The sequence below is a fragment of the Mobula birostris genome, chromosome 5 (assembly GCF_030028105.1).
Source record: "Mobula birostris isolate sMobBir1 chromosome 5, sMobBir1.hap1, whole genome shotgun sequence".
Taxonomy (NCBI): Eukaryota; Metazoa; Chordata; class Chondrichthyes; order Myliobatiformes; family Myliobatidae; genus Mobula; species Mobula birostris.
Window position 1 is genome coordinate 135,659,895 of NC_092374.1, and position 23,640 is coordinate 135,683,534.

At 38.5% G+C, this 23,640-nt stretch overlaps 1 protein-coding gene across 1 annotated transcript in view; it reads left to right on the top strand.

Moving 5' to 3' along the window:
* The window catches only part of abcc4 (ATP binding cassette subfamily C member 4 (PEL blood group)), a 338,193-nt gene that overhangs the window by 124,432 nt on the left and 190,121 nt on the right, over positions 1-23,640 (top strand). Inside the window, exons 10-12 of the mRNA XM_072258740.1 lie at positions 4,787-4,876; positions 5,309-5,500; positions 13,766-13,860. Coding sequence (XP_072114841.1) covers positions 4,787-4,876; positions 5,309-5,500; positions 13,766-13,860 — 377 coding nt within the window. The remainder of the gene's footprint in view (positions 1-4,786; positions 4,877-5,308; positions 5,501-13,765; positions 13,861-23,640) is intronic.

Consider the following 23,640-nt stretch of genomic DNA (forward strand, 5'->3'; position numbering starts at 1 on the left):
TTTTCTATTTCATCTTGAATCTGAACTTTTCCATTGTGGGAGTCTGGACCAGTATCTGAACTTAAGTATTTGTTCAACATAAAAACAAAAGAGAAGGAATATAATAGAGCAAAAATTTGTGGGAAGGTGGAGAAATGGGAAGCTTTTAATAATCAACAGAAGGTAACTAAAAAAGACATAAGGAGTGGAAAGATGAAATATGAGTGTAAATGCGCCAATAAAATCGAATAAGATACTAAAAGCTTTGTTTTCAAGTATAGAAAGAGCAAAAGAGAGGCAAAAGTAGATATCAGACTGCTGGAAAATGATGTTGGAGAGGTAGTAATGGGACAAATAGAATGCAGGATGAACTGAATAAGTATTTTGCATCTGTCTTCACTGTGGGTAAATATGATTTGGGTAAACACGAACATAACAGTTTGAATGTCCCTTTAAGGGAAGATGAGGCTATCACTTGTGTGAACACCGACATACCCGTTCAAATTTATTGTTCACTAGGAAGCAATAATTTAGCTCACACCAGTATAAACCTAGATTGAAATTGTATTGACAAAACATTTTAAATTATAACAAACAAAATAAAGAAAAAGGGCCCATTACATGTATATTAGTCCCATAGTGTGTACATATTGTTAGAGTTCACTGTTGCATAATCAGTCTGGTTTGCTTCACTTAGATCACTCAAGATACCAAAAAATTCTGCCTGAAACTCAGTCCAAGTGAAGCATAAATAAATATCCACAAAATGTCCAAGGACAGAGCATTGGACAGGCTCAAAGGTTGTGTGATAACTAGCTAATTAAAAGCTATCTGTACATTCTCTGTGAGATCATTGTCTGCATGAGGATTTTCCGACAGCGGTATCTGTCCTTCCAAATGTTCTTCTGCTGTGTTTGTTGTCCATTTCCATTTTTCTCCTTTCTCCTCCTTCCCCCAAAACTCCTGCACTCTCTTCAGCAAATGGCTTCCCCTGATCCCTCTACAATGTTTCGGGGCATCTTATGGGATAAAAGACAACTCCTATTGGCTATTACAAAAAACATAACTTAACTGAATTGTTATTTTAAGCAGGAAAAAAAGAAATACCCGATTGTATAATGTGATTCAAGGAACACATTGCATTTTGAGAAATGTGCAGAAAATTAAATACTCAACAGCATAACTATTAATACAATAAAGCATGGTCTTAAACAAGGGTATTACACTAATATGGATAAAGCAATGGCTGACTGGCTGGAGGCAAAGAGTGGGAATAGAGGGAGCCTTTTCAGATTGGCTGCTGGTGACTAGTGGTGTTCCACAGGGGTCTGTGTTGTGACCTCTTCTTTGTATGTTGTATGTCAATTGTTTGGTTGGCAGAATTGCTTTGTGACCCAGCTTGTGGATAATCCAAGATAGGTGGAGGGGCAAGTGGTGTTGAAAAAGCAGGGAGTCTGCAGAAGGACTTGGATAGATTAGGAGAATGTGGAAAGAAGTGGCAGATGGAATACAGTGTTGGAAAGTATATGGCCGTGCACTTTGGTAGAAGGAGGGAAAAGACTATTTTCTAAACAGGACAGGAGAAAATTCAAAAATCTCAAATGCAAAGTCAAGCCAAGTCAAGTTTATTGTAATTTAACTAAGTACATGTATATAACTATATAATGTATATAGAAAGAAGACAATGTTTCTCTGAACCAGGGTGTAAAGCACAGTGGTACACGTAACACACATGCTATACAATAACTTATGAAGGTAAGAATAAAATCTATAGAGAATCACATAAACAACAAACTAAGTGCGTAAGTTAAATATTGTAAGGTATGGAACAGACCAACCAGTGACACTTCAAAGGTGATGTGGCAGGGAGTTCAGAAGCCTAATGGCCTGGGGGAAGAAGCTGTTTCCATCCTGACTGTTCTTGTGTTTATGCATCGTAGTCTCCTGCCTGATGGTAGAAAGTCAAAGAGGATGCTGGATTGATGGATGGGATCTTTAATAATACCAAGGGCCCTGCGTATGCAATGTTCCTGATAAATGTCCTTGATGGATGGTAGGAAGACTCCTATGATCCTCTCAGCTGTTCTCACAACCCTTTGTAAGACTTCTAGTCCGATGCTAGACTGCTCCCATACCAGATGGAGATGCAGCTCGCCAGGATGCTCTCCGTGGTGCTCCTGCAAAGTGCAGTTAAGATGGTGGGGGGTTAGGAGGGGAGAGTTGCTTACTTCAATCTCCTTAGGAAGTGGAGGAGTTGCTGTGCCGCCTTGTTCAGGGAGATGTTGTTAAGGGACCAGGTAAAGTCATCTGTGATGAGAAATCCCAGCTACTTGGTACACTTAATTCTCTCTACGGAGGAGCCATGTGTTCGCAGAGGACGATGGTTCATTTGCACCTTCCTGAAGTCTGCAATGATTTTCTTGGATTTCTCCACATTCATGCTTAGGTTGTTCTTCTCACGCCAGTCCACTAGCCGCTTCACTTCCTCTCTATATGCCATCTCGTCATTGTTTTTGATAAGGCTAACCATTGTTGTGTCATCTGTAAACTTGATGACAGGGTTTGAGCTGGATCCTGCAACACAGTCATGCGTCAGCAGTGTGAACAGCAGTGGGCTGAGCTAGTGCCCAGTGTAATGGCACTGGAGACGTTGTTGCCCACATGGACTGACTGTGGCTTTTCTGTTAAGAAGTCCAGTATCCATTTGCAGAGAGAGGTGTTGAGACTCAGTGAGGACAATTTCCCCACCAGTTTCTTGAGTATGATGGTGTTAAATGACAAAATGAAGTCTATACACAGCAGCCTAGCATGTGGGACCCAATTTTCTGGATGGAACAAAACTAGAGTGGAGGGCAGAGGCTATTGTATCATCAGTGGATTGATTCGAGTGATAAGCAAACTGGAAAGGATTCAATGTAGCCAGGAGTAAGGCTTTAACGTGCTCCATGACCAGATGCTCAAAGCATTTCTCGATGGTTGACGTTAATGCCACCAGACTATAGTCATTTAGGCCGATTGCTAATACCTGCTTTGGCACTGGAATGATGGTTGCCACCTTGAAAACCGAGAGGACATTTTCTATGGTGGGGAAATCTAGGACCAGAGGGCACAACATCAGCATAGAGAGACATCCATTTGGAGCAGAAATGTGGAGGAACTTCTTCAGCTAGCAGGTGGTGAATCTGTGGAATTTGTTGCTGCATGCAGCTGTGGAGGCCAAGTGATTAAGGGTATTTAAAATGGAAGTTGAGAGATTTTTGATAGGTCAAAAAGGTTACAGGGGGTCAGCAGGAGAATGTGGTTGAGAGAGAAATGAATCAGCCAAGATGAAATGGCAAAGCATACATGATGGCCTAATTTTGCTTCAATGTCTTATGGTCTCTCATTGCGTATTTGATTTGAAAGAGAAATTCTTCTGAGAATAAATAATATTGTCGGAAAGTGCTCATGAGTAAGAAAGAGAATTGTGTAAGTGTTATCATTCAAAGGGATGTTCAAAATGAAAAGAACATTTTTGTCCAATGTCCAAGTCAATTATTTGTCTGGATATTGTAACTTGTTTTTGTTAGTTGAGAAAAGTCTAAGGGAAATATGACTCAAAATTTTATACAGCACAAATAATCCTCTTATTAGTCTACTGCATTCCAAGGAAAGTAGCTCTTGTTTCTCTTTTCCTCATTGTTACAACTTTCTAGTCCAATAAAGAGAGTTACACGGGATGGAAACCATCCATGTACTCTGCACCAGCTTATCCAGGATGCATTAATAGCCAGTCCTATGCTAATTCCATTTGCTTCTCCCCGTATTCTCCCATCCCAACCCATCCCCACCCACCCCCACCTAAATTTCAGTACACGTTCACACAAAACAAAATTTATGCAGACCAGTTAGCCTACTGACCATACATCTTTGAGTTATGAAGAACATAGAACACCCACAGAAATTCCATGTGGTTACAGGGGGAAGGTGCACAGACCATGATTGAATCAACTTGCTGGATCTGTGAACTGCTAACTGTGCCATTGTACCACTCTTGTGAATTTCTCTGCAGTCACTTTTCTAGTCACCATATTTCCTAAATTCTGGTGACTAGAAACGTATGTAATGCTAAATTATGGTTAGAGTTGTGTTGCATACTGCTCTAGAATAATGGCTTTGTTCTCATTACCATTACCTTCTGCTTCTGTTGCTGAGCCAGTTGTAGATCCAATTTGTCACTCCTCCTTAGATTCCATGCACTTTTATATTTTGAAATTTTTTATGTCAAATTACTAGCCTATTGTTTTCCCTGGAATTTTCTTAAATGTAAGTGAAAACTTGCATTTATATGAAAACAGCAGTTTTGTGGAGAATCATGTAATTCATTGTGAGTTTTGTGCAAAATATTGCTTTTTATTAAGTAATGTCCATTAATGTCACAATGTTTATCATCAATTTCTGTCCCTGTATACAAACGTATTTAATTACCATCACCGATGCAATTTCTCGTTTGTGAGTTAAAAATGTACTTTGTTTTGAGCAGAATTTGAATACCATCATTCACTATTTCAAGTTGTTAGAAGTGCATACTCCACTATGTTACACTGTAAAAATAGAATGAACTTCTGGATGAATACTAGAAAATGGAAGTACGGAAGCTTCAATGATGTTATAAAGTCTGATGGAATCCCCAGTCAGTTTTGATATGTGATTCCCCCAAATTTGTCTGTTATCAACCCCAGCAAATACTGCATGAAATTTAGAGGTCTTGTTGCATGCATATTATGTGTATCTTCTGATTATTTATTATTTCCTATTTTTATGTTAGACAATGGAAGTTCCATCGCTGCAAAATATCAGCTTTTCTGTCAGACCAGGGGAACTTCTGGCTGTGATTGGACCTGTGGGTGCTGGCAAAGTGAGTTTTAATCATGGAGTTGTTAAGTGTTTAACTCTATTCTTTAAGTTATAAATGTGTAGTCTATGAAACCAGAAATATTTTATATCATATATGTAATTTTGGAAGTATGTTTTTCTGGGTGCTTTTCTGTCTCTTTTTAAATTTAGTCTTATTTATAAAGTAGTATGATATACTACCGTTCGTGAAATAATTTCTTAAAAGAAAGATTTTATTATAGCTTGCTTTCCCACTTTTTCTATTTTGGAATATTGCTTTTCACCTTAAGAATATTGAGTGAATTCTATTTCTTGGGCCTCTTGAAAGAGCAGTGTCTTAATAATTGTAATACACTGTCCATATACTGATCAGCAACTGCAAATTGAATACTGATTCTTGAATCTTAGATGTCAGCAGATGTTTAATATTTGGATTATCAAATTTTCATTATAGTCTTCCATTCTTGCTGCGTTACTCGGAGAACTTTCAAAGGACAGTGGTGTCCTAGATGTTAAAGGCAAAATAGCTTATTGTGCACAACAGCCGTGGGTGTTTCCTGGTACTGTTCGGAGCAATATTCTGTTTGGTAAAGAATACCAAAAAGAAAAATATGAAAAGATCATCACAGCTTGTGCCTTAAAGAAAGTGAGTATCCAATCTTGACTACACTGAATCTGATGTAGACATAATTGCTTTATATTAAAACATTTACATGTCTTGAAAATGAATTGTCTTCCTAATGATAGAACAGAGACAATTGGTGCATTGATTGTGGTTTGATATACAAGTGATGAAATGAAACTTATCATTGTCTTTAATTTGCAAATATTTGCATTTTTTAAAATTTATCTTGCAACTTAGGCAGTTCTTTGAGCGTGAGGAGCACTTTTTTTCTACAAATTTTTGGATTCTTCGGTTGTTGAAGGGGCCAGTGAGGCATCTGCAGAGCCTGCCTCAGCTGGGCAGAAGGTTTCTTGATGGAATAAGTAGATGGTGCAAGATAGTGCACATCTTCTACTGCTCATGCTGGACTTCTAAGTGTTGAGTGCTCTTTCTCATAAACATCTGACTTGTTTTATATCTCAAAATCTCAGTGTCCCTATTGAACACACTCCAGAATTGGCTTGTGACCTCCACAAATACACCATTTTCTCATCTTAATCCTGTCAGGCTGTTTTCTGGAGACTGTGACCTCTTCTTTTAGGCACCTAACTGGGAACATTAATTTCAGCTGAAAGATGAAATTAGTACTTGGTGGTCAATTTAAGAATTCCAGACAGCAGGATATAGTTCACTTACACAATATCTGAAACTAGGTGTATAAGTAACTAATTTATAATGTGCAGGGTCATTTGTTCTTCAGTCCTTAAAGTCCAAACATATCATTTATTTTTTCAGACACGCATGACTACCTCAGAAAAAAAATGAGGTTAATTTTTTTTTTTTAGAAAAGCCTTTAAGTCTAAAGTAATAATAATAATTGGGCTGTAATTATCTTTTTAGGCAAATGTGACTTAACTCAAGTCAAATATATGTTCAATAGTGCAAAAGGAAATATTGGTGATGTGGGAAATCTGAAATAAAACAGAAAATACTACAAATAGTCAGTAGGTATTTGTGAAGGAAAAATCAGTTAAATTCTCAAATCAAAGGCATTTTGGCTTGACCCGTTTAATATTTTTAGTAATTTCTACTTCTGGACTTATTATTTATGATATTATTGTGGGAAAGATGTAAGGATCAGCAAAAGTCAGGGAACAGCTGTAAAATTTTTCAGAGGCCGTCAAAACTAAGTTTTAATTTTGGTCAGGAAATTGGAGGTGCATGTAACAGGGTCGCACAGTCATAAATGAATGGGTTTATCCTAAATGTAGATTGGAGAAATTTAATTTGCTTTATTATTTGGGAAGATTAATTCATATTGGGGAACCAAACAGAGAACAGCAGATTTCTAGCATCTGCAGATTTTCTCTTGTTTGTGAGAGAACAGCAGTTTTCGATCTAGTTTTGTGTATTGAGAACAGGGTTAATTGATAATCTTGTTCTCAAAGGGCCTTTACGGAAGAGTGTTCATAATAAGATGGAATGTTACATTGAGTTTCAAAATGATGTTTGGTTCATTGTAAAACTAGGTCCTTAAATATGAAGGGATGAGGAGAGAGTTAGGTTAGTCCACAGATATAATGTTGGGCAGGCATTTGACATAATGCATAAATTGCAAAAAACACCTTTTAAAGTATAAGTCCACAAAAATGAAGAATGATTTGCCCATCTATGGCTGACTAAAGTAATTAAATTAAGTGAAGAAGTATAGTATATATTATTGCCAGAAATACAGTTTAGCAGTAGGCCTAAGGATTGGGAGCATTTTTGAATTCATTAAAGGATGGCCAAGAAACTGGTTAGGAAAAGTAAAAGGAAATGAGAGTAAACTGAAGAGGGACAAAAAATGGCTTTTATAGGTACATGAAAAAGACAAAATTTGATAGAGACATCAAATTTTAAAATTGGGCAATAATTTAAACAATTGTGTATGTCTTCATGGAATAAGAGACAGAAGCCATATGATATCAGAATTAGAGTCAGGTTTCATATCAACAGCCTATGTGGTAAACTTTGTTGTTACGCTAAGTATTGCAAAAAGACAGCACTAAAATAGTGAAGTAGTGTACGTAGGTTCATTGTCCATTGAGAAATCTGATGGAGGGGAAGAAACTGTTCCTGAAAAGTTGAGTGTGTGTCTTCAGGCTCCTGTTCCTCCTCCTTGATGGTAGCAATGAGAAGACGGCATGTCCTGGGTAATGGGGTCCTTAATGATGGATGCTGCATTTTGGAAGAATCAACTTTTCAAGGGGTCCTGAATGCTAGGGAGGCTAGTGCCCACCATAGAGTCGGCTGAGCTTACAACTTTCTGAAGCATTATCTAATCCTGTGCAGTGGGCCCTTCATACCAGAGCGTGATGCAATCAGTTAGAATGCTCACCTTGGTACATGTGTAAAAAAAATTTGCAAGAAACTTTGGTGACATACTAATTCTCTTCAAACTCCTGTAATTACAACTTCTTTGTAGTTGTATCAATATGTTGGCAAGATAGATCTTCAGAGATATTGACAGGCAGGAATTTGAAACAGCTCACCCTTTCCACTTCTGATCCCTCGATGAGGATTGGTGTGTGTTCCGCTGACTTACCTTTGCTGAAGTCCACAACCAGTTCCTTGGTTGTTGTGACACTTCAACCAGTTGATCTATCTCACTCCTGTACACCTCCACATCACCATTTGAAATTCTGCCAACAGTAGTTGTGTTATCAGCAAAGCTATAGATGACATTTGAGTTGTGCCGAGCCACACAGATGAGGATGTAGAGAGAGTAGAGCAGTTGGCTAAGCACAAATACTTGAGGTGCTGCGGTGTTGCTGGCCAGCAATTTTCGATCCGCACTGAATGTGGTCTTTCAATGAGGAAGTCAAGATCCAGTTGTGAAGAGAGGTAAAGAAGTCCATGTTTTGGATCTTGTTGATTAGAATTGAGGGTCTAATTCTGTTGAAAGCTGAGCTGTAATCAATAACTAGAGCCTGATAATGGTATTACTATTGTCTTGGTGATCTAAGGCAGAGTGGGGAGCCAGTGACATTGTATCTGCTGTAGACCTATAGTGACGATACACCAATAGCAGCAGGTCCTGGTCCTTGCTGAGGCACGAGTTGATTCTGGCAATGACCAACCTCTCATTGCATGTCATCACAGTAGATGTGAGTGCAACTGGGCAGTCGTTGTTGAGGCAAGCCATCCTGCTCTTCTTGGGCACTGATATGATTGTCGCCCTTTTGAAGCAGGTGGGTACCGCTGACGGCAACAGTGAGAGATTGAACACAAAATAATCTGCAGATGCTGGGGTCAAAGCAACACTCACAACACGCTGGAGGAACTCAGCAGGTTGGGCAGCATCCGTGGAGACGATCAGTCGACGTTTCGGGCCAGAACCCTTCATCAACCCTTCAGCGTGTTGTGAGTGAGAGATTGAAGATGTGCTTGAACACTCCCACCAGTTGGTTGGCAGGGGTTTTCAATGCCTACCAGGTACACCATCAGGGCCCTATGGCTGGTGAGGGTTCACCCTCTTGGAAGATGTTCTGATGTCAGCCTCTGAGACAGAGATCACAGGGTCACCAGATATTGCAATGGTCACACAGCTATAATTTTATTCCCCTTTTTCAATGTGTTGAGCTCATCGGGGAGCGAAGCATCTCTGCTGTTCATGATTTTAGGTTTTACTTTGCAGTATGTAATGACCTGCAAACCCTGCCAGAGCTGATGTGCAACCACCTCCATCTCTAACTTCAATTGGAATTGTTTTATCATTCCTAAAATAGCCTTCCATAGGTCATACCTGGACTTGTTGTATAGTTCTGGATCACCAGTCTTGAATGCCACAGATCCAGCCCTCAGCACCTCAGCAGACCATGAATCTCCTGGTTCATCCACGGCTTTTGGTTTGGCTATGGGTATATGAGAGAATCAAGAGACTAGTGTGAATGAGTGAGGCCTCCATCGGTCAGGGTCGGCCATAGATGTTCCATCCCAGCTGACTGTTTGTCGCCAAACAATTGATACTAGAGCATACAATCATCACAGCAATATTTGATTCTGCGCTTCCCATTCCCTAGAGTACAAATTGATAGTAAGTATTAAAAATTTAAATTATAAATCATAAATAGAAAATGGAAAGTAAGGTAGTGCAAAAAAAACTGAGAAGCAGGTCCAGATATTTGGAGGGTACGGCCCAGGTCCGGGTCAGGATCCGTTCAGCAGTCTTATTACGGTTGGAAAGAAGCTGTTCCCAAATCTGGCCGTACGAGTCTTCAAGCTCCTGAGCCTTCTCCCGGACGGAAGAGGGATGAAAAGTATGTTGGCTGGGTGGGTCATGTCCTCGATTATTCTGGCAGCACTGCTCCAACAGCGTGCGGTGTAAAGTGAATCCAAGGATGGAAGATTGGTTTGTGTGATGTGCTGGGCTGTGTTCATGATCTTCTGCAGCTTCTTCCGGTTTTGGACAGGACAACTTCCATACCAGGTTGTGATGCACCCTAGAAGAATGCCTAGAACCCTAGAAGAAGATTAGCTACACAAGCCTGGGCAGTACAATAAGGAGAGCAAGCTGTTGCCCATGTAGCAAATTCTACCTCTCCACACAACTGATGAACCCAAAGAAATGGCAGAAACCGATACAGTTTGGTACCTGCAGTGTCGCATGAGTTGCCGGTCAGCGTTGAACTCAATGTAGGACTACCTTAGGGTCTCAAACTCTGGATTTTTCCCTTGGGGGTTTACTCCTGAAGCCTTCCCTGTGAGTGGGAATTGCCGCAAGGCAGCGGAGGTTTGAGATCAGAGTTTTCCTTCTCTTAGGTGAGCTGCCCGCCACGGCTGACGAGCCCCATCTGCCCGAAGTGACTGGTTTTAAGGCGCCAGTAACCCGCCTTTTCCCCTTCTCCTGTCAGTCGAAATGGTTCCACCAGGCTTAGTAGCTAAGCCACATGTGAAGGCCAGCGGCTGGATGGTTATCAGAGGCTATTTGAGGTGCACGTCATTGGGAGCATTTAATAGGTAGTGGGATCTTTCTCATTATAACCCCCAGCTGTAACAACCTTAAGGAACCAAGTGAGAATAGGGATCTAAAATACCTAAGTATTAGACAGTAGAATATACCGGAGACTTCAATGAATTACATTGAAAGGTGTATAGTTCAGGGCCTGTCCCTACTTTAATGCCTCAGATGAAAGAAGGGAAAAGTTAAAAATATTTGCAATTACTTTGATCTGTGTACGATCTAATGACATATCTTGGGACAGCATCTGATCAAATGCTTTGCATGAGTTCACTCTGGCAGACTAGTCTGTCGTCAGCAGCAGTGGTAAATTGGAGGCTGTCATTCCATTCCCCTTTCTGTTCAAAACAAGCGTAGGATGCGTTAAATTCATCAGGAAGGAATGCACTGTTCTCAGAACTGCTGCCCACTTTCATTTCATAGCACGTTATGACAAGCCCTGCCATAATTGATGGCAGCTGAGGTGCTTCTTTGGTGGATGCCTCAGTGGTAACACTACCTATTATATTTCATTGCTGGGGCCCTTGGGCTGTGGAACAATTTGCCACACAGGCAGGCTCAAGGACCATGCATCAAGAGTGGTCTGATTTTTCCATCACAAAGAGACTAATCCAAGAAGGGCACCACATCCTATACTAGATCTCTGACACACATTTGCAAGATCGGGTGTTCTAAGACCATCTTCACAAGGATGTAAAATGCTGTGGGAGGAGCTTCAGCCATATGCTCTGGTACCTGTAGTGTTTACACTGTTGCGGTCAGGATCATCTAAATTCCTCTTGCTGCCTCTCCTTCTTCCCGTACTCTCTTCTCCTAGCAGATCCCTTCATCTCCAGCCCTTTATGAGGGGTGATTGATAAGTTCGTGGCCTAAGGTAAAAGTAGTCAATTTTAGAAAACCTAGCACATTTATTTTTCAACATAGTCCCGTCCTACATGTACACACTTAGTCCAGTGGTCCCGGATCCCTTCTTTGTAGAAGAGGTCCACAGCAGGGGTGATTCATAAGTTTGTGGCCTAAGGTAGAAGGAGATGAGTTATTAACTTCAAACTTTCTGCATTATCACTCAAAGGGTTGAACTGCACGTGCATGTAACGAGAGCGTCTTGGACCTCCAGGTGGTCCACAGCAGGGGTGATTGATAAGTTTGGGGCCCAAGGTAGAAGTAGATGAGTTATACAGCTCTCGTTACATGCACGTGGAGTTCAACTCTTTGAGTGAAAATGCAGAAAGTTTGAAGTTTCTCCTCATCTCCTTCTACCCTAGACTACGAACTTATCAATCACCCCTGCTGTGGACCACTTCTGGAGGTCCAAGCCGCCAACTTCTACAAAGAAGGGATCTGTATGCTCCATGACCGCTGGACTAAGTGTGTAAATGTAGGAAAAATAAATGTGCTAGGTTTTCTAAAATTGACTCCTACTACCTTAGGCCTCGAACTTATCAATCACCCCTCTTCCATTTCCTCCTACTGGACCGGGCTTCACCTATCATTTTCTAGCTAGTTTTCCTTCCCCTCCCCTCACCTTTTTATTCTGGCGTCTTCCCCCTTCCTTTCCAGTCCTGAAGAAGGGTCTTGGCTTGAAATTTGACAGTTTATTCATTTTCATAGACGCTACCTGATTTTGTGTGCATTGCTCTGGATTTCCAACATCTGCAGAATCTCTTGTGTTTATGATGTAATGCTGAGGCTTTTTAAGGTATTGATCAGACCACATTTGGAGTCTAGGGCCAGAGGATAAAGCCTCAGAAAAGAAAGACATACGTAGAGAGCAGAGATGAGGAGAAATTTTGTTAGTCAGAGGATGGTGAATCTGTGGAATTCATTGTCACAGACAGCTGTGGAGGCCAACTCATTGGGTATATTTAAGGCAGAGTTTGGTACGTTTTTGATTCGTAAAGCCATGAAAGGTTATGAGGTGAAGACAACTGAATAGGGTTGAAAGGAAAAATAAATCAGCCATGATCAAGTGGTGGAGCAGACTCGGTGGGCCGAATGCCTCATTCTGCTCTTATGTTTTTTGGTAATATTCTCCTTGATCAATAATGGAATCCCTCTCCCTCTTTTACACCCCTTTGTAACACATCTGAAGCAACGACACTCAGTCCTGCCCCTCTTACAACCATATTTCTGTAATGGCAATACTCTAATAGCTTATCCTGTTATCAGCCTATGCTTGCCTAACTTAAGAAACATCAGCAATCAGCAGTAGCCTGTCCTGGTCCAACCATGTAGAATCCATTGCCATGCATGCTGCAACTGCCTTTACTTCCTCAAGGATAAAGAAATTTGGCATGCCAACTTGACCGATGCACTTCAGAAAGAATTCTATGTAGATGCATGGCAGCTAGCTGGTCTGAGACTACCACAAACTACAGACTCGTGGACACAGCTCAGCGAAACCAGTCTGCTCACTATTGACTCCGTCTATACTTCTCACTGCCTTGGTAAAGCAGCCAACATTATCAAAGACTTTCCGACCCCGGGTATTTTCTCCTCCCTCTGCTCCCACCAAGCAGAAGAGAGAAAAGCATGTAAACCTGTGCCACCAGACTCCAGGACAGCTTTTATCCCAGTGTCATATGACTATTGAATACTCCCCTTGTGTAAGAAATGGGCTCTTGACCTCACCATCGACCTCGTTATGGGCTTGAATCTTACTGCCTATCTGTACTGCATTTTTTTGGTAATTATGCCACTTTATTTGGTAATTTTTGGTAATTTATTTGATAATGTTTCATGTGACAATGATAAACCAATTTACCAGTTACCAAATGCTGAAAAAAAACGCTCCTTAAAAACACTGTTTGTACTTTAGAAGTTGTTTGAATAGTCTGAGTTCTGAAGTGACCCAGTTAGCTCTTTGGCTGTAGTTGCACTGGCCTTTAAATAGATATATAAATCAAAACAGCATGATTTACTCCCAGCTCTCCTTTGACTGTTCAGCCAGGGTCGTTTGCTGCATCCAAAATCTTCAATTTGATCCCTGTAAGGTAGAACTGTAAACAATTTGGTCTCGGACTTAATGCTGGAGAAAGGTCAAATGCATTAATGTGAATTGTGTGGTTTCCCAAGGGGCACAATTTCACCTGGAAATACTCACGAACATATTAAAAAAAATATTGATGTGAATGAATCCAGCTTTCTTTAATCTTTTTACCCCGAGGCCAGATTTCTGAACAACAGTTCTATGGTCAAATCAAGTTTTGTTACTAATGTGATCAATTTAAACTGATGACTCAGAATGTTTATATAAGCTGTGAAAATGTTTAGAAAGCTGCTTTTATTTATTGTGTATTTTATAGGATTTGGAACTGCTTCAGGATGGAGACTTGACTCAGATTGGAGACCGTGGAGCTACACTCAGTGGAGGACAAAAGGCCAGAGTGAATTTGGCGAGGTAATTAGAGTCCATGTTATACCAAATTTGGGCATGTTCGTAGAGTGTTAAATAGATTTAATGATTATCTTTTTTTTTTGTAATATAATTTTTATTGAATTTTCAAAAAGAACACATGAAAAGATAAAATCTACCCTCCCCCCCCCCCCCCATATATAGTCCTACCTAAAAAGAAAGAAAGAGAAAAAAAAAGAAAAGAACCACCTGGTTGTTGGAAGGTTTCCACATGCTCCATGGGATTCAAAATAAATTTGGTATAATTATTTGTTACTTTCCCCAAGTGACCAAAGTCTTTATCGGAGCACTTAAATATGCCATCCTATCTTTTGTAAATAAGGGCGCCAAATATTCAAAAATGTTACATATTTATCTCTTAAATTATAAGTAATTTTTTCGAGTGGAATAGAACTAGCCATTTCATTATTCCAACGATCCATACTTAAATACGAATCAGATTTCCAAGTAACTGCTATAGTCTTCTTAGCTACTGCCAATGCAATTTTTATAAATTCTTTCTGATATTTATTCAATTTAAGTTTCGGTTTTATCCCTTCAATATCACCTAATAAAAATAATACAGGGTTATGTGGAAGTTGAGTTCCAGTAATTTGTTCCAATAAGATTCTTAAATTTATCCAAAAGGGTTGAATTTTAAAACAAGACCAAGTAGAATGTAAAAAAAGTACCAATTTCTTGATTACACCGAAAACATTTATCAGATAGATTCGAAGTTAATCTATTTATTTTTTGCGGTGTAATATATAATTGGTGTAAAAAATTATATTGTACTAATCTAAGTCGAACATTTATTGTATTTGTCATACTGTCAAGACAAAGTCTTGACCAATTTGTTTCATCAATATTAATATTCAGATCTGTTTCCCATTTTTGCTTGGACTTATGGGTTCCTTGTTTAATTGTCTGTTCTTGAATCAAATTATACATACAAGAAATAATTTTTTTAATTTTCCCTTTTTGAATTAAAATTTCAATTTCATTAGGTTTTGGCAAAAACATTGTTTGACCCAGCTTACCTTTTAAGTAAGCCCTTAATTGAAAGTAACAAAAGAGAGTATTATTAGATATTTTATACTTATCCTTTAATTGTTCAAATGACATCAATATACCTCGTTCAAAACAATCTCCTATAAATTTAATCCCTTTTTGGTACCAATTATATAAAAGTTGATTGTCCATTGTAAAAGGAATAAGTCTGTTTTGGAACAAAGGTCTCCTTGCTAATAGAGATTTCTGTGTTTCATTATCAAAATTTATCTTATTCCATAGATCAATCAAATGTGTTAATATAGGAGATTCTTTCTTTTCCCGTATCGATTTAGATTCCCATTTATATATAAAATCTTCAGGTCTATTTTCTCCTATCTTGTCTAGTTCTATTTTAATCCATGCTGGTTTTCGATCATCGAAGAAGGATGCAATAAATCTAAGTTGATTTGCTTTATAATAGTTTTTAAAGTTTGGAAGTTGTAACCCTCCTAACCCAAATTTACATGTCAATTTTTCCAATGATATTCTTGACATTTTACCTTTCCAAAGAAATTTTCTCACATTTATTTAACTCTTGAAAAAATTTCTGTGGCAATTGTATTGGTAATGTTTGAAACAAATACTGTAATCTAGGAAATATATTCATTTTTACAACATTGACTCTACCTACTAATGTTATTGGTAATATCATCCATTTGTCAAGATCTTCTTGAATTTTTTTCAATAGTGGTAAATAATTAAATTTATATAAATTCTTTACATCATTATCAAGTCTTATACCTAAATACTTTATACCATTTACCGGCCATCTAAATTGGGTTACTAATCGACATTGACTATAGTCTCCTTTAGTAAGAGGTAAAATTTCACTTTTATCCCAATTTATTTTGTAACCTGATACCTTCCCATATTCATGCAATCTAGAAGATAATTTATGTAACGAATGTTGTGGGTTTGTTAAATAGATCAAAACATCATCGACAAAAAGATTAATTTTATATTCCTCCTGATTAACTCTAAAACCCATAATATCTGGATCAATTCTAATTAGTTCTGCTAATGGCTCTATCGCCAATACAAATAAAGCAGGTGATAGTGGACAACCTTGTCTAGTTGACCTTTTTAACTGGAATGGTGTTGAAATTTGAGAGTTTGTCACTACTTTAGCTTTAGGGTTAGAATTTAAAGTTTTAATCCAATTTATAAAAGATGTTCCTAACCCATATTTTTCTAGTGCTTTAAATAAAAAGTCCCATTCTAATCTATCAAATGCTTTTTCTGCATCCAAAGCTACTACTATACTCTTCTCATCCCTTTTTTGTGCCAAATGAATTATACTGAGTAGCCGGGTTACATTATCTGCCAATTGTCTATTTTTAATAAATCCTGTTTGATCCATATGTATTAATTTTGGTAAATATTTAGATAATCTATTCGATAAAATTTTTGCTATTATTTTATAATCCGTATTCAATAAAGAAATAGGCCTGTATGATGCTGGTTTCATAGGATCTCTCTTTTTTTGGCAATACTATTACAATCGCTGTTGAAAAAGATTCTGGAAGTTTATGTATTTTTTCTGCTTGATGTATTAGTTCCATAAAAAGAGGAAATAATAAATCTTTAAATTTTTTATAAAATTCAGGTGGAAAACCATCTTCTCCTGGAGATTTATTACTTTGGAGTGATCCTAAAGCTTCTTCAACTTCTTTTAATGTAAAAGGCATATCTAATCCCTTCTGTTCTTCCAAATTCAATTTTGGAAGAGCAACTTGTGATAAAAACCTTTCTATCTCATTAACATCATTTTGGGATTCTGATTGATATAATTCAGAATAGAAATTTTTAAAGGTTTCATTTATTTCAAGAGGTTTATAAGATATTTTATTTGCCCTTGTTCTAATTGCATTTATTGTTTTGGAAGCTTGTTCTGTTTTCAACTGCCAGGCAAGAATTTTATGTGCTCTCTCACCTAACTCATAATACCTTTGTTTAGTTCTTATAATTGCTTTTTCCGTTCTATATGTCTGAAGCGTATTATATTGTAACTTCTTATTGACAAGTTGTTTTCGTTTTTCTTCTGACATATATCTTTGAGATTCTTTTTCTATTTTTGTAATCTCTTTTTCCAATTGATCTAGTTCTGCCATTTATTCTTTCTTAATTTTAGACGTATAACTTATTATCTGGCCCCTAAGATATGCTTTCATCGCATCCCATAATATAAATTTATCATCCACTGAATGAAAATTTGTATCCAAAAAAATTGAATCTGCTTTTTCATAAAATCACGAAAATCTTGACGTTTTAATAATGTTGAATTAAATCTCCATCTATAAGCCACTTCTTCCTTATCAGCCATTATTATTGTCATTAATAAAGGGGAATGATCTGATAATATTCTTGCTTTATATTCCATATTTTTCACTCTGTTGAATATGCATTGATAATAGAAACAAATCTATCCTTGAGAAAGTTTTATGTCTATGGGAGTAGAACGAATAGTCCCTTTCTTTAGGATTGATTCTTCTCCATATATCAATCAGATTTAAATCCTTTGTCAATGATAAAGTTAAATTTACTACCTTCGATTTTATAACAGCCTTGGTTGATCTATCTAAGACTGGGTCTAAGCAAAAATTAAAGTCTTCTCCAATTAATATTTTTTCATGCGCATCCGCCAAATTCAGAAAAGCTTCTTGTATGAATTTTGCATCATTTTTGTTTGGTGCATAAATATTCATAAAAGTCCATAGTTCAGAAAAAAGTTGACAATGTATAATCACATATCTCCCCGCAGAATCAGTTATTACATTTTGTATTCTAATTGGTAACGTTTTATTGATCAAAATTGCTACTCCCCTCGCTTTTGAATTAAATGAAGCCGCGACAACACTACCCACCCAATCTCTCTTTAGTTTCTGATGTTCTGTTTCCGTTAGGTGCGTTTCCTGTAAAAAAGCTAAATCTATCTTCATTTTTTTTAATATGTGTTAAGATTCTTTTTCTTTTCACTGGTCCATTAAGCCCGTTTACATTAAAACTCAAAAAATTCAATAAATTAGTCATTATTCTTAACAAAGTTACTCCAATCTAAAACATTATTTATCTTCTCAACTCTCATAGTTCCTTGGGGAATCTCTTTAAACTTCACCATGTTGCTATGTGTCTCCCTCCCAACCTTCCAGGCAGAAAGAAAAAAACAGATAGAAAAAATACAAAAAAAGAAAAAACAAAATACCCCCCCCCACTAATGTTGTGAATGAAAGGATACACAACACTACCCCCCTCCATTTTACGGGTCGTGGCAAAAGCCACGCTTGCACACATGACTAGCGTAGCAATCGATCAGTGCTTCTTCCAGCTCCCCGCAACAAAAAAACATTTTATATATATATATATATATATATATATATATATATATATTTATATACATTCATCCAGCTTCAAAAATCCAACAAGTCCATTCTTTAACCCAATCTTCATCTTCAATCTATCTCGCTCTCCTGGGTTTGTTCTTGTATCTGGTGAATATTCAGAAAATCTCGCACAAACTGCTGTGCTTTCTGGTAGTCATCAAAAAATCTTTTTTCTCCACCAGGCAAAAAAATCTTCAAGGTTGCAGGGTAACGCAGTGTAAATTGATAACCATGATCCCATAGTATTTTTTTCACTGGATTAAATTTCTTCCTTCTCTTCAAAAGTTCGTAACTTATATCAGGGTAGAAAAAAACTTTGTTCCCTTTAATTATCAATGGCCCTTTTCTATCTTTGGCAGCTCGAGCAGCTGCCTGTAGAATCCTTTCCTTGTCTTGAAATCTTAAGAATTTTATTAAAATCGATCATGGATATTGGTCATCTTTTGGTTTTGGTCTTAAAGCTCTATGTGCCCGCTCAATTTCAATTGGTCGAACCTCCTCTTCCATTTGCAAAACATCTGGGATCCATCTTTGAAAAAATTCTATTGGTTTATCTCCCTCCGTACCTTCTTTAAGACCAACAATTTTAATATTTTTACGTCTACTAAAATTTTCCAACATGTCCACTTTCTCCAAGAGTCGGTTTCTTTCCGTATTCCAGACAAGCAGATCATTTTCTGTTTTTTCCACTCTATCATTCATAAGCCCCATTGCTCTTTCCATCTTCTGAAGCTTCTTATCCATTTTGTCCTGTCTTGCCATAACTTTATCATAGCACATCCTCGTATCTCTAAGCTCTTCTCTTACTTTTCTTAATTCAGCCATTAATTGCAATATAGCCGCTCTCATGTCTCTATCATCTCCTTTACTTCCAATCGCTTCCAATTCTTCCTCCTCTTCTTCATCTGTGTTCTCTGCAGAATCCAATTCTGACTCTGAGTCATTTTCAATTGCAGTGGCTGTCGGTTCTTGTAGTTTGCATTGTGTCGATTTGCGCATGCGCTCTTCTTTGCGCATGCGCATTTCCGGTGTCTTCTTCGAAGAAACCATTGCCACCGCCATTGCTCCCTGTTCTACCGAAGGAGATCCAACCTGAGTCCGAGGCTCCATCGTTGCAGTAGGCCCTTTTTTCTTCCCGTCTCGCGGCTACTTCGCAACAGCAGACTTCTTTTGTTGCGGTTGAGGAGGCATATCGTAAAGTAGTCTTACAATGTTTATAAATAGTTTTCAGAAAATATTTACTAACTTTGTTTTGTTTAAGCGGTACTTTCCTGATTTGTTGCGGGAGAGCTGGATTTACACGTCTCAATCCCACGTCATCACGTGACGCCCCCATGATTATCTTTAAAGAAAATTGTACTTTTATTGAGTGTGGGCTTAGTATTTTAATAACAACAAATTCAAGGACAGTTTGTTATTATGTGAAACTCTAACAATGTTTTAAAATCATTGGCTAAACAAATAGACTTCGCTTGAGGATATTTCTTGAGGAACAGGATCAGATTACAATAGGAAGAATATTATCCAGAAAAAAGAACTGGATTTGAACCCTAGTGCCTGCGCCACCATTTAGACCATAAGATATAGGAGGAGAATTAGGCCAATTAGCCCATCAAGTTTGCTCCACCATTTCATCATGGCTGATCCCTTTTTCCTCTCAGCCCCAATCTCCTTTTTTTTTCCAGTATCCCTTCATGCCCTGACTAATCAAGAATCTTATCAACCTCTTCTTTAAATATACATAAAGACTTGACCTCCGCAGCTGCCTGTGGCAAAGAATTCCACAGATTCACCACTCTCTGTTTAAAGGATTTCCTCCTCATCTCTGTTCTAAGAGGACGCCCCTCTGTTCTGAGGCTGCCCCCTCTGGTCTTAGACAATCCCACTATAGGAAACATCCTCCTCACATCCACTCTATCAAGGCCTTTCACCATTCTATAGGTTTCAATGAGGTCACCCCTCATTCTTCTGGATTCAAAAGTTAATTTTATTGTCAAAGTATGCATGAACAATACAACTCTGATATCCATCTTTTCCAGATAGCCATGAAATACAGAAAGACCATGGGAGTTGATGAAAGAAGAGACATCAGCTACCCCTCCCAGCATGAAAAAGAAAAGAAACAAAACTTGCAGACCCAAAAATCCCCTACACCCCTCCCTGCAGGAAAAAAAACATCGACAATGCCATCAAATCCCCACTCCTCCCCTGCAGAAAAAAACAGCGACAATAACAATACCCGACCGCCTCACTCAGAAAAAACACAGCGATGGTGTATTCTAGTGAATACAAGCCCAGGGCCATCAAATGCCTTCATACGACAATCTGTTCAATCCAGGAATCTTTTCTGTGAACCTTCTTTGAACCTTCTCGAGTTTTCAGCACATCCTTTTTAAGATAAGGGGCCCAAAACTGCTCGCAATACTCTAAGAGAGGCCTCAACAGTGCTTTCTAAAGTCTCAGCATTACATCCTTGCTTTTATATCCTAGTCCTCTAAAATAAATGCGAATGTTGCATTTGCCTTCTTCACCACAGACTTGGCTTACAAATTAATCTTTAGGAAACCCTGCACAAGGACTCCCAAGTCCCTTTGCACCTCCAATATTTGTATTTTCTCTCCATTTAGAAAATAATCAACCCCTTTCATTTCATCTACCAAAGTACATGACCATACACTTCTGACACTGCATTCCATCTTCTTTGCCCATTTTCCTTATCTATGTCCTTCTGTAGCCTCTCTACCTCCTCAAACTATCTGCCCCTCCACCTATCTTCATATCATCTGCAAACCTTGCAATAAAGCCATCAATTCTATCATCCAAGTCACTGACGTATAACGTAAAAAGAACCAGTCCCAACACAAACCCCTGTAGAACACCAGTGGGCACTGACAGCCAACCAGAAAAAGCTCCCTTTATTCCCACTCTTTGCTTCCTGCCAATCAGCCACTGCTTTATCCATGCTAGAATCTTCCCTATCACATCTTGGGCTCATAATTTGATAAGCAGCCTCTGGCACCTTGTCAGAGGTCTTCTGAAAATCCAAGAGCACGGCATCAACTGATTCTCTTTTGTCTATCCTACTTGTTACTTCTTCAAAGAATTCCAACAAATTTGTCAGACGCTATTTTCCCTTGCTGACTACGGCCTATTTTATCATGTGCCTCCAAGTACCCAACATCTTACCAACCACTGGGGTCATATGAACTGGCCTATAATTTCCTTTCTTCTGCCTTTCTCCTTCTTGAGAGTGGAATAATATATGCAATTTTCCATTCTTCTGAAATTTAATAAGATTGTTGCTGGTCCAATCTTGGCCTCGTCTCTGGCTTTCTCCCCCTACCACTTGACTCTCTCACAGTTCTAATATCTGAATCAAGGTGAGGAGCATGAGTATTAACAATTAGGAAGGTACTTAAAGAAATCAGGTCACCTCATCTCTTCATAATGCCTTGCTTATGGTCAGCACCTGAGCTGCTGTAGCCTATCCATAAGGAGTTTTTTGTCTTATCCCTACTCTTTTCCCCAGTGCTCTGCTTTGAAAGCTATTAAACTATTAACCCTTCAATCTTGTGCCATTTGTAAGGAAGGTCCTGTGCCCCAAAAGATCAACTGGTTTTCTCATTCTACAATTGCTACATAAATTCTTCCAGCTTTTTTTTTTGTTTGTTTCAGGTTGTATTATCTGCAGTTTAACTTTATTTCCTTCAGCTATGCTCCCCTTATTGAAGGAGTGATATGTTTTCCTCCACTTCAAACATGTCATTCCTTAAGTATGGAGACAGAATTTGCATAGAACAGTCCAGTGCCTTGCAAAATAGCATTATGGTATCCACAAGATCACAAGACAGAGGAGCAGAAGTAGGCCATTCGGCCCATCGAGTCTGTTCCACCACTCCACCATGAGCTAAACTATTCTCCCATCTAGTTCCAATTTCCGGCTTTTTCCCCATATCCCTTGATACCCTGACTAATTAGATACCTATCAATCTTCTTCTTAAACACTCTCAATGATCGGGCCTCTACAGCTGTATGTGGCAACAAATTCCATAAATCTACGACCCTCTGGCTAAAAAAATTTCTCCTCATCTCTGTTTTAAATGGGTACCTTCTAATTCTAAGACTGTGGCCTTTTGTCCTGGACTCACCCACCAAGGGAAACAGCCTTTCCACCTCTACTCTGTCCAATCCTTCCAAAATTCAAAATGTTTCTATGAGATCCCCTCTCATTCTTCTATACTCTAATGAATACAGTCCAAGAGCCGACAAACACTCCTCATATGTTAGCCCCTGCATTCCAGGAATCATCCTCGTAAATCTTCTCTGAACTCTCTCCAACATCAGTATATCCCTTCTAAAATAGGGAGCCCAAAACAACAAACAGTATTCCAAATGAGGTCTCACCAGTGCCCCATAGAGCCTCATCAACACCTCCTTACTCTTATACACTATTCCTCTTGAAATGAATGCTAACATAGCATCCACTTTCCTTACTGCATATCCAACCTGGTGGTTAACCTTTAGGGTATCCTGCATGAGGCCGCCCAAGTCCCTTTGCACTTCCGATTTTTTGAATTTTCTCCCCATCTAAATAATAATCTGCCCGATTATTTCTTCTTCCAAAATGTACAACCGTACATTTCTCAACATCGTATCTCATCTGCCATTTCTTTGCCCACTCTCCTAAACTGACCAAATCTCTCTGCAACCTTTCCGTTTCTTCAACACTTCCTGCTCCTCCACCTATCTTGGTGTCGTCCGCAAACTTAGCCACAAAACCATTTAATCCATGATCTGAATCATCGATATCCCTAGTTTTATACTTCTGTTCAATAAGAGCCAATGTTCCATTAGTTGTTCTAATTATTTGCTATACCAACACACTGACCTTTTGTGTTTCTTGTATTTGGACTCCTGATTCCTCTTGTACTGCAACATTTTAATAATCACACTGTACATACTTTATACTTTATTGTCACTAAACAACTGATACTAGAACGTACAATCATCACAGCGATATTTGATTCTGCGCGCGCTCCCTGGAGTACAAGTCAATAGTAAATAATAAAATTTAAATTATAGATCATAAATAGAAAATAGAAAAAGGAAAGTAAGGTAGTGCAAAAGAACTGAGAGGCAGGTCTGGATATTTGGAGAGTACGGCCCAGATCCAGGTTCAGCAGTCTTATCACAGTTGGAAAGAAGCTGTTCCCAAATCTGGTCGTGCGAGTCTTTCAAGTTCCTGAGCCTTCTCTCGGAAGGAAGAGAGGCGAAAACATCAACACTTAAGGATTTTGCCATTAAAATGTACCGTCGCTTTACATTTGACCTTCCCAAGTGTAACATCCACACG